The sequence below is a fragment of the Myodes glareolus genome, chromosome 10 (genome assembly GCF_982192425.1).
Source record: "Myodes glareolus chromosome 10, mMyoGla1.1, whole genome shotgun sequence".
NCBI classification, from domain to species: Eukaryota; Metazoa; Chordata; class Mammalia; order Rodentia; family Cricetidae; genus Myodes; species Myodes glareolus.
In genome coordinates, this window is record NC_142035.1 from 16,907,921 (window position 1) to 16,919,935 (window position 12,015).

General features: G+C 43.8%; 1 protein-coding gene across 12 annotated transcripts in view; it reads left to right on the forward strand.

The window, feature by feature from the left end:
* Ptprt (protein tyrosine phosphatase receptor type T) overlaps nt 1–12,015 on the forward strand; it is a 1,106,759-nt gene that overhangs the window by 403,463 nt on the left and 691,281 nt on the right. For all 12 annotated transcript variants that reach the window (XM_085697063.2, XM_085697062.2, XM_085697064.2 and 9 more), the window contains exon 5: nt 2,181–2,296. In XM_085697063.2, the coding sequence (XP_085553189.2) occupies nt 2,181–2,296 (116 nt within the window). The remainder of the gene's footprint in view (nt 1–2,180; nt 2,297–12,015) is intronic.

Here is a 12,015-nt window from a genome sequence, read left to right on the forward strand (position 1 = left end):
GCTCAGGCATCATTGTGGAAGAGGGGATGAAAAGACTGTAAGAGCCAGACACCAGGGAGAACATCAAGGAAATGCTGTTTCCTAGCAGGGGCATTTCACTTATGAATTCTTACTAATAGCAGCAGCAGGCCCAAGATCTGTGTGAGCTCAAGTCAAATAAAATGTCAGGATAAAGACGGGGTGGTATGAAATCCTACCACTAGCTTAGGAACTATTGGCATTTGATAGATGTGGGAAGAGGGAGGGTCAGGTTTGTTTAATGCTGTGACCATGTAGGTGGACTATATTCTAGGGAAGACTTTATTCCATAAAGATGGGCAAATTCAACTGCACTTAGTATACAGGGGTAGGATCAGCAGAGGGAGGACATAGTGAAGAGCGTGGAGGAGTTGGTAATGAATATGATCAAAGTATGTTGTAGGAAATTATCCTAAAATTAACAAAACTATTACTTTAGAAAAAGATAATCCCCATAGACATGGCTAGAGATTAACCCGATGTAGGGTGTCCTTCCTCTTTGAGATCCACTTTCCAGGTGACCCTGGGTTACATCGAGTTGACAATTAAAGTTAGCTGTCACAACAATGGCGAGCTTGCTGATGCTAATTCCTACTCTTTACCATATGCTTCACAGGGATACCATGAAATTAGAATAGATAAAAGATGCAAAGTGTTTTGCTGGCTGTTTTGATGACAACTTGACACAAGATACAGTCATTTTTAAAAAGAAGGAATCTCAATTGAGAAAATGCTCCCACTAGATTGGCCTCTGGAATAACCCGTGGGGCATGGTAGGAGAGTTTTCTTGGTTCATTATTGATGTAGAAAGGCCTATCCCATTTCTGGTGGTGCCACTCCTAGGGAGGTGGTCCTGCATGGTATAAGAAAACAGACTGAGCAAGCCACAGAGAGCAATCCAGTAAGCAGTCTTCCTCCATCGTCACTGCTGTATTTCTACCACCATGTATCTATCCCGAGTTTCTGTCCTGACTTTCCGGGATGATGAACTACAAACTGTGAGATTAATTAAGCCCTCCACTCCCCAAGCTGTTTGTATTATTTTACCAAGGCAACAGAAACCTCAACTAAGACTCCTACTTAGCACTGGTGTTTAGTAGGTGTTATTCTTCCTATTTTTTTGATGTCCTTGTTATTATAAGGCCCCTCCATTTAACCCTACCTGGGATAAGGTGTCTGAGCCCAGCTTCTCACTGATTTTATTGATGATTTATTATTGATCATAGAGAATCTTCAATGGATTCAATGACAAAGCTCATTCCTCTTGTCATTAGAGATCAGCTAATGGAAACCAGATATTACTGTTTTATGGGGAACTTATATAGAAGAACATTTGACTTCACAAACAAGGGAAGAGATGAACACAAGCTATCCAACATGAAATCCAGGCTGATCCCAGGGCTGATTATCTCACATGCTGATTTTTGTTTGAAAATCATGTTGTGCTAAATCCCCAGAATCCGTGTTCTACATCCTACCCGTGCTTAAGAGGTGCCACAGTGTAAAGCTGAGAATGTAAACTATGTACCTTTGTGAACATGGGTGAATTTCTGGAATTCACAGGGGCAGTTGCACAGTATTGAGTAAATTCTGGATGCTGAGCATGGCACCTATCCCATGGAAATATTCAGTAAACAAAAGCTCTTATAGTTTCTTTCTGTTTTCTTCCTACTATGTTCTTTGTCCTTATCCATTGCCATCATTAGCATCTTCACCAGAGTCAAGGGAGGAGCTGTGGGTTCTATGATTCTGCCTTTAACCAATTGTCATTCCCAGGGGCAACATTCACTTTGGACCATTCTAGACATGTGTGGACCAAGTTGTCATAGGAACTTTGAGGGTCTCATAGGACAGGATTCACATCTTGGCTCCCCTGTTTTCTGGATGCCCAACTGTGCCAAACTACGCAATGCTCAGAGTCTTAGATTTGTGATCTGTGAACTGAAGACACTCTCCTGTCTACTCCATAGACCATGAAGTTTAATAAATGAACAATATGTGGAATTCACAGAATAGGTCTCACTCTGTAGTGGTTCATCAACTCTTATCTGAGCCTGGCATCTTCTCAGGAACACAGCCTATCCTGGACTGCTGTCCCTGTTGGAGAAGTGGTGTGGGAAGCTGCATCCTGTCCTCATGTGTTCTTTGGTTTTCTCTCTTAGGAAAAGCACCTCATTTTCTGCGACTCCAGAACGTTGAGGTGAATGTTGGGCAGAATGCCACGTTTCAGTGCATTGCTGGTGGGAAGTGGTCTCAGCACGACAAGCTTTGGCTTCAGGTAAGAGTGAGAGAGAATCTTATTCACACTGTTCCCTCCCCTTGCAAGAAAGAAAGTATATTCTTCAAAGAGGGGTGGGGAGGTATGGGGGAGGGGTATCATTTTAAAAGATTCCTGCTTCTTGGATATTGCTCTCCGCCTGTGCTTTTGTGAAAACTTATCTACTGTTCCACTAGATTGATATTTTATAGATGGAGAAGCTGATGACAATGTCAAAATTCTAGGTCTAGAATTTGTGAATATGATCCCCCCATAACTATCACAAAGTACTCTCTGTCAAGCTTTGTTATTAAAGCTACCCTTACAAAGGCTAAGACGAACTGAATATCTTAGGGTCTAGGTTTCTGACGTCCTTGACAAAAAGGTACTTGGGTATCTTCATGAAACAGTTACTGTTTTCTTAGAAAACTGTTCCTGGGCTGAGCAGACTGTTCTCTGGCTAAATGAGCCCATCACTGAGTGGAGTCCCTCAGGACAGTGCTTTAAGCATGCATCCACTTGTCTTTCCTTTCTGCTCATCGATCCTACTTCCCTAGCGAGATGAGAGAGCATCTGGGTAGAGTACAAAGCCAGAGGATGGGACAGAGAATGAGAACACTCATGGTGATGTCACTGTCATGCTTCTGTCACTGCGAACACAGGACAAAGGTCTGAGGCAGCATAGAACGTAGAGCAAATAAGCTTCTCCCTGTAGTATCCACGAGGTCATCTTTATTCTCTCTCTCTCTCTGTCTGTCTCTGTCGCTGTCTCTCTCCCTCCCCCCCCCCCCCTCTTTCTTCCTCACCTCCCACATAAACACACATTTCTTTTTGGCAATGTCTTGCTATGTAACCCAGGCTGGCCCAAAACTTTTTATCTTTCTGACTCAGCCCTTCAAGTGCTAGCATTACAGGTGTGAGCCACCATACCCAACTTCCATTTAATATGAAATATTTTCAAAGACCTTTACTGGAGATAATTGAGATGTAATGCTCAAGGCATACAACTTGACAAATTCAATATATTTGTGTGTGAATAGTTTCATAATCAAGTTAATGAAGCTTGGTGCCACCTTCCAAAGTGTCCTTGTCTCCATTTTTAATCTCTCCCCGCTCCAGTGTGGAATAAAGAACCAATGGTGTGTTTTCTCAAACTATGTATTAGTTTACATGTTCTCCAAGTTTGTATCAACGTTGGGTTTGGGGGAATGGGTCAGCGGATGAGGCCGTGCTGTGCAAGCATGAAGACTGGAGTTCAGATTCCCAGAATGCATGAATATTCCTATGTGGTAGCATGGTATCTAATCCCAGTGTGCCTGCGGTGAGATGGAAGGTGGAGACAGGAGCATCCCTGAAGGCTTATGAGCCGGCTAGCCTGGAGAATGCACATGTTAGGAGCCAAGCTCCCAGCAGGTGTATCAAGTCGCAGTGAGGCTAGGCAACCACTCTCTTATTAAGGCTGGACAAGGTAATGCAGTAGGAGGAAAGGGTACCAAAAGCAGGCAACAGAGTCAGAGACAGCCCCTGCTCCCACTATTGTTTGCTAAGAAGAATCTACTACAAACAATATGATATATCTATATCTACTTTCATTTCTCTTTGGCAAATGTCTAATAGTGAAATGACCAGGTCTTGTGTAGGTGTGAGTCTAACTTTCAGAAGAACCAGGAGCTATTTTCAAACATGGCGTCTCCCCTAGAACTCTGCGCAGTCACTTGTCTCCCATCCTCACCAACACCTGCTGTCGTCGGTCTTTTCAATTCAAGCAGGTGTTCGTTTGTACCTCGGTGTATTGGAAAGTTCGTCTCCCCAGTGGCCAAGAATGTTCAATGAGTCTTCATGTACTCATCGGCCCAGGCAGATTCTATACATTTTAATGGCAGTTTATCCTGTTGCCTCTCTTCTTACATTTGAACCTTTTTTCCCCTGCAGTTGAAAGCTCCCTGGGCAACAAAGCCCATCTTAGGCACTAACAATTTCCCCTTGGCACTTCTGTCCTCCTTCTGTGTCACTCCATATGAAGTAGCACTATTGACTTTTTCCATCATAATTAGAGTTAAAGCACATTTTGCTCTGGAGAAGCACTGTCATTTCAATGGCATTGATCCCACTGGGTCATGAGAATGAGATAAGGGCAATCATGGTACCTTCAGAAACTTTATTTGGGTATTCCAATTATTGTAAGGTCAGTATCGCTGCAGTTCTGACTTGTGTGCACGAAGCCTCAGGTCTGTAAACAGAAGGATATTAACGCAGAGCACAGCAGAAGTGTTCAGGAAAACAGACGAAAATACACATTGTGGAGCTCTTTCACATCTTATTTATTTATCGACTTCTCAACGTTTTTCACGTGGCTTCCAATAGGATACAAAGCAAGACAAGATCGTGTAACCTAAAAGCACGGCACCACGAGGCAGGAAGAACGCATGAGAGCTACTTCTCAGGCTATGACTGTATTTGCGCATTCCCTCTGCTGGCTCTCGGTTGCGCATTCCCGCTGCTGGCTCTGGGGTCGCGAATGGGACGCCCGAGCACCACAGCCTCCAGTGGGATAAAGAAAGCTTGTCAGACATACAGTTTACAATGTCTGCGAGATAAACACAAACCAATTGCTCAGGAAAATTCTAACTGTTGTTCACACAGAGGCCAGACAGAAATAGCTCCCGGGGGCCCTCATAAAGCTGAGACTGTGTGATGTAATGAACGGCGTCCCTCACCACAGTCCTATTGAGGGTACACAAGTGGCTTCTGTGGGTCTGCTTCCCATCATAATAATACTCTGTGTGAAAACAGGCTTAGGAGGGGGAAGGAAACAGGGGGCACAGCTCGAGCAGGGGTCCTCAGCTTTCTGCTAATCTATCTCTACCCCGGGAGGCTTTAAACTTAATGCAGTGAGTAGATAGATACAACAACTACCCCTTCAAGGAAGGCTCCTTGGATATTGGCTCCCTTCTCCATATTTTAGGGAATATTAGGAAGGAGGGCTTAAATACTGGGCTTTCTGCCAAAGGCCTGTGTTGACTAGTGAAGTTCCAGGCATGAGTGTAACATTGTGTGGTTGGAAGTTGTTGAACATAGTAAGCACAGGGAAAGAGAAACAACAGGACACACACATGTACACACAGGTATATGCAGGACACACACATGTACACACAGGTATATGCAGGACACACACATGTACACACAGGTGTATGAAGAACACACACATGTACACACAGGTGTATGCAGTATATAGACAGGTCCTTCATTTCTGGAAGATAATTAGGCACAAAGTCTAAAACCATCAGTGCTAACTTTTCTAAAATTAGCTTTATTTATGGCAGTTTTCCAAGGAAATGACCAGAAATGAGGACAAAGATGTACCTGTAACTGTATTCAAATGAACGGAAAACTAGAAAGAACTGGAATGCTCTGCAAGTGGTTAATTAAGTAAATGCTGGAATGAAGTAATTAGATATCAGATAGTGGACAAATACTTAATGATATTCTCATAGTATGTAATTAAGTAAAAAGTGAAAACCGTAAAGCAGTTAATATATTTAATATTTTAATGAAAAAAACACATGTACATCCCTAAATACAGTTATATGCTTATATAATGTACAAACATCCCTATATATCATACATATGTGTATATATATGCTTATAATAATATAAAGCATGCATAAATATTATTAATTGTAATAATAGACCATATACGCTCTCATTCTTTTTCTAGTTCATTGAAATAGAAATTTCATTGAAATTGAAATAGAAATAATATTTTATTGAAATATTAAAAGTGAATGCAGAAAATTAACAAAAACAGAAACAAATGCTTTTAAAAGGGGATAAAATGGTCACTTTCCCTTAGATATAGGTATTCTGGGGATAGTAGCAAGTGTCTCTTAGGGTTGAGTGGCCATTTTCAGCGGGAAGGCTGACTTCCTGGTGAGGATGCAGACCAGATTCTCTCAGGCATACCGTTTATCCAGATGGGGGGTTAGAAGATTCTGCACGTGTCTTCCTTTCTTAGGGCAATGCATGGCTGATGGGGCTCTACCCTCATCCAACTCCCCAGGGACTCTACAGCAGGACCACCTGTCAGGACCACCACCATGGAGCTCACCTTTGAGGCCTCTCTGCAAATAGTATACTCCCCTAGAAGTCTGTACAACCAATAACAGTGGCCGTGTCAGAAATGAGGCCTTAGGTCCAGATGCTCTGCATGGATCCCAGCAGGGTCCGTGTATGTGTTGAGACAATCACAGGCACCAGAGAGGGTCTGACAGGGAAAGGGTCTCATTGTGGGAGCCCCTGATTCCATGTCAGCTGTGCCGGGCTGTGAGATGAAGAGGCGTGTCTGTCAGTCCACATAGTCTGTCGTCAGTCCGCATAGCAGCCATTCTCCCTGTTAACTTCTTACCTTGATCCCTAGGGGAAGCAGTGGTCACCAACGTGCAGAGAGTGCTGAGTGAGGAATCTCCTCCCCTGCGAAGCTCTAAATTTGATGATGTCCCTCTGTGTTGGGCTTCTAAATGGTGGTCAGAGAAAATCAACAATGATGGTAAAGCCAAGAGAGTATGGATAACAGCAGACATGTCTTGAGGGCCTACACACAAAACACTTTTAATGCTCACCATGATCTTTCAACAACAACAACAAAGCTGACATTAACAGCCCCGATGAGGGGGAGCATGGGCAAGGAGGGTGTAAATGAGGAATTCAGGGTCAAACTGGGATTGAGCAGGAGAGCCAGGATAAGGATGTGTATTGCATCCTAAAGTCTTGGATTCTTTCATGTCGCTTGGCCACACCAAATCTAGACATTCTTTGCAGGTGGATCCCTATTAAAAAAATGTAACTTCAAGCTGGGAAAATGGCTCAGTTGAAAAATGCTTGCCATGGAAGCTTGAGGACTCGAGTTTAATCTCCAGCTCCCATGCACATCTGCAAGCCCCGTGCTTGGGAGGCAGAGACAAGAGGACCCCTGGGTTTGCTTTCCAGTCACCTTAGCTGATTCAGACAGCCGAAGCTTCAGTAGGAATCTTGTCTCAAAAAGTAAGGTGGGGAGCAATTGAGGAAAATATTTAATGTCAGTCTCTGTACTCCCACCACACACACACACACACACACACACACACACACACACACACACACACGTGCACACACATGCACATGCACACACGCATATGTGTGCACACATATGCACATGCACACACGCACATGAGTGCATATGCACACACATTCCTTTTATTAGCATACATTTATGCCTCTACTTTTCCCTCTACTGTACTAGAGATTTAAATGTATTTGAATTCCCCAATCTGTGAGAAAAATCACTGAAATAAAAATATACTTGAAATGTCACTCACACTGACCTCTCTGGATGCATGTTGGCTTTATCGCCCCCTCCTTAGTCATGTTTCATAAATATAAGATTGATATTTGCAATGTGGTTTTCTTCAACATCCATCTCGTTCTAAAAGCCACCCTTGTAAATATCAGCAGTGTGATCCTTGTTAAAAACCGAGGGATGCTTATCAGTCCTTATACAGATGTTCCCTGGCTTAAGGATGAAGTGGCATCCCGATCAACCTGTACTGAATGTGAATGGCATTTAAGGTACATTTAGTGCACTCAAGCAAAGGGTCAGCGCAGCTCAGCAATGCAGTGTATTGTGGAGTTCCAGGTGCTTTCCCATCTCATTGCTGACTGACTGGAAGCTGGGGCTCCTGCCTGCTGTCCATCATCTTCACAAGTAGTGTTGCACATACTGCTAGCCAAAGCACCAATGAAAATTCGAAAATGGAAGTGCAAGTCCTGTTTAATATGTACCACGTTCACACTGCTGTGGAGTTGGGGGTGTTCTCCGTCAAACCCCCATCATTGCGATCACTGTCTGTGCTGGACTGTTCTTCCACTGAGTACTCCTTCCGTGAGCATCTCCCTGCCCTCCTGGGTCCTTGAGGTCATGGGGCAATCACTGTTATGTTCTTGTTTTAGCTGATTTACAGGTTAACACGATGCCGCCAGGAGTCGCGGGACTCTTGGTTCAGAGATGAGGGGTGGATGTAAAATGATGTCCCAACATGGGAGATCTGTGTCATAGTCAGGGAGCCCTATGTTAAGAAAAGTATATATTAATATTTATTAGTAGACATTATTGAGATATAAGCTATGATCATAAATTATTTTTTTTTTTTAGTTATGGTATTGACATCTCATACTTTATCTTCTCTGATATTCTTCACCCAAAGGTCACTCCAGATCAACAAATAGCTCCAGGATATGCATGACACTCCTGGTAGAGCTTTTCCCAAGTGTGTGCTGTGGCCCCCGGTTCCATTTCCAGCACTGTGAAAAGTAAATGGAAAACAGCTTCATCTGCGCCTAACACCCGCTCCTTTCTCCTGTCATAGACAGCTCTGAGGACCCTGGCTACTCTGACCTGGAGCCTTCCCCTTGGATATGTCTCTCTCTTACGCAGCTTCTTTGTGTCTTTTCTCATCCTCCGCCTAGGCTTTCAGGATTTATTCCAGCTCAGCTGGCTTCCTCCTTGGCTAGGAGCTGGGGGCGGGACAGAGAGCACTCAGAACCAATCTTTGCCCCGCCTCCCACCCGGAGCTCACCTTGTACGGGCGGGGACAGACCACTGAGCCACACAGCTAACCATTCCTTCACAAAGTGGACAGCCTGCTTGGGGAAGATGGGACTGGCGGCGGCGGCCAGATGGGGGAAGCAGGGAGGTTCAATGTGGGCAGCAGGTTGGGAGGAAGTGGCCTTCCTGTGGAGCTTGGAGGGATGGACCACTCTCAAACAAAGGAGGCCTTCACTAGGAGATGGCAAATCTGCAGGCCCTTCCCCACCTGCTTGTCATGTCTGCTTTGCTGCAAGTCTGTGGCTCTCTGTGGGCCTACACCAGTCCTCTTCTGAGTCCACAGGCGCTCTGGACTCAGGCATCAGACCCAAATGAGCCGCTGGCCATGAATGCAGTGGACCCTTGGAAGGCTTTCAGAACAGCTAATCAAAAATGATTTATGTCTACTTCTATTTCTTTTAACTTTTAATAAAGAATAATCAAAAGCTATTCTTTAGAGACTGCCAAAAAGGTACAAATGTGCTCTTAAGAGAATTGATGGGCACGATTCTAGTAAGTTTCCAAATGTCATACCATTGCAGGGAGGACTGGGGGTGAAAAGAATATTCATTACCAATGGATTGTGGGAATGTCACCTAAATATTTGCTGGCTGTGAGACTCCTGGAGCAATCAGACCATTTCAGCTAGAAATGTTGGACCTGATTATTTATTTATTTACTTATATTTTTGATTCCTGAAGCTCAAACTAACTTGCAAGATGGCAAGACACTGTATTAGAATATCTTCTATTCAGCGAGTGTCCAATTTGTTGTGTAGAACCAGCCACAGTTTTCTTGTATTAAAGACAGCCTTGTCCTCATTTCTGCCAATTACAAATCAATTGCAAGCCTGGCTCCTCTCTCTGAAATAATGACAGCCCCCCCTTCTATGTCTTATCTCTTTGTGAAGGGGATAATGTCATGGCACAAGAGGTGAGTAGAGAAGGAACAGCAAAGCAGTGAGGCCATAATAGATGCCTTGATAGATAATTAGAAAGTGGGAACATTATTAGGAATAGAACATGCTTTGTATATTAGGCGCACCTCTTCTCTAGGTGGTTCCCAAGACCTGAGGTGGAATGGCATGCATGTTCAGGGGATAATGAAGTGTAAATATTTTTAGATCATTTTCTCCAATGGATAAGCTAGCTTACCCACATAAAACAATACAAGCCCAAAGGAAATGGAATGCAAGTTTATTTTATAGAGAGGAGAGATAGACATAGGTAGGTAGGTAGATGATAGATAGATAGATAGATAGATAGATAGATAGATAGATAGATAGATAGATAGATAGATAGATAGATTGAGAGATTGCTTTTGAATTCAAGGGAAACTGTTACCCTGTGAGGGACATTGGTAAGCATGAGATTGAGCTGAAGGTTGTTTAGGCTGTAAGACCTCTTTGTTCTGGTTAGAGCATGTGTCCCATTGCTGGATGAATTGGAATGTATGTTTATTTCTGACCAGATTCAGCTCCATTGACCTTGGTAAGCAGACAGAACCTCTGGTAAGCTTCTATGGGCAGGACTCAGTCACCATGAGGTCAGGAGTGTGGCTCTGTACATACATCCTGGGCTGGGTGTAGCCTTCTGCCATTAGGTACCTTTGGTGCAGTGAAAAATTTTCAGCCCCAGGAAATTGTCCTAGCCATAAAGCAGCTTACAATTTGTGTATTCTGGTGTTATTTATCTACTTGCTTTCCCCTGAAGGACTGAGAAGGAGATTAGCCTTCAAGTTGTTGAACCCAGACCAAGGTGAGCGGCACTGGCATCATTTGAGAAGCTGTTAGAAATGTGAATATTTCCCTTCACCCCAAACCCCTGGAATCACTGTGTATGTGATTTGGATGAACACTAAAAACTGAGAGCCATGGATCTATACTGATGAAGATGGCTTCAGAAAGCCTTGTTCCCCTACTGATCTGTCAGCTGCTATAACTTGATACTGTGGGACAGGTGTGTGTGTGTGTGTGTGTGTGTGTGTGTGTGTGTGTGTGTGTAATGTCTGTTTATGACTTATAGACTTATAGGCTTCAACTATCTCCAGAGAGTCAAGCTTGGGCTTTCCACAGAGCAGTCATTGATTTTCAAACACAGAAGCATCTGGAATCTTACAGGGTCCACCTTCTGTTACAGAGCCACTGAGGGTCTGGGACTGTTACACAGTGGAGAGCCAATGGGTGCTGGTGGTGAATGGCCTGATCTTGAAACAGATCATCTAGGTATTGTTCCTCCCTCAGCAAAGTGACAAAAAACATGCTCTACTGGGGCTCACAGGCCAGCTTCAGTGCACTCGGGAACCTGCTAAAGATGAAGAATCCCAGGCCTGCTCACCAAATCACACAATCCCAGTCAGTTTTAACAAGGTCTCTACTCTAAGCCATATTTCTTCACTTCTGCTCCAGTTTTGCTCCAAGGTGGTGTCCAATGTATTAGAGACAGGGCCTTACTATATAGCCCAGGCTGGCCCCCAACACCCCACCTTCTTGTGTCTGCCTCCCAAGTGTTAGGATCAGAAATGTTCACCATCACCACTTGCTTAAGTAGAGCTATTAATTATTATGACCCATAGCATACTTTACCAAGCGTCAGTTTGTTAAGATACAAATAGCCTGATTGATTAGAATCAGTCAGTTCCCAGTTGATGAAGTCTAAGGCAGGGCCAGAGAGCCCACATTTCTACTTCACAAGGAATGCTAATGTAATCCAGCTTGAGCACCAGCCCTGAGAAGCACTGTTGGAGGCTATTCTAAGAGCAGGCCTTTTTTCCACGCCCACCCCACTCTTCCACTGTGAAGTAGGCTATTTCAATGCCCTACTTCATGTTTATGTTTTTGCCTTTTTGTTGTTTTGCTAGAATCTTTAGCCAGCCTGTGAATTCCTCTGGGCAGAAATTATACCTTCCACGCCCCACAGTCTCTCATTTTCTGTTTTGTAAAATAATGAGTACATTTCCAGAGTGATTAATAATAGAATAGGGAAAGAGGAGAAAGCCTGAAGTCCAAGCTCCAGTCAACAGCATCTACAGGCGGATTTCAGCTGCAGTTCTCCTGAAAATTTATTCTGTTAACCAGTTCCCCAGAGCTACTGAGATGGCCAGTCCGAGGACCACTCTTGGA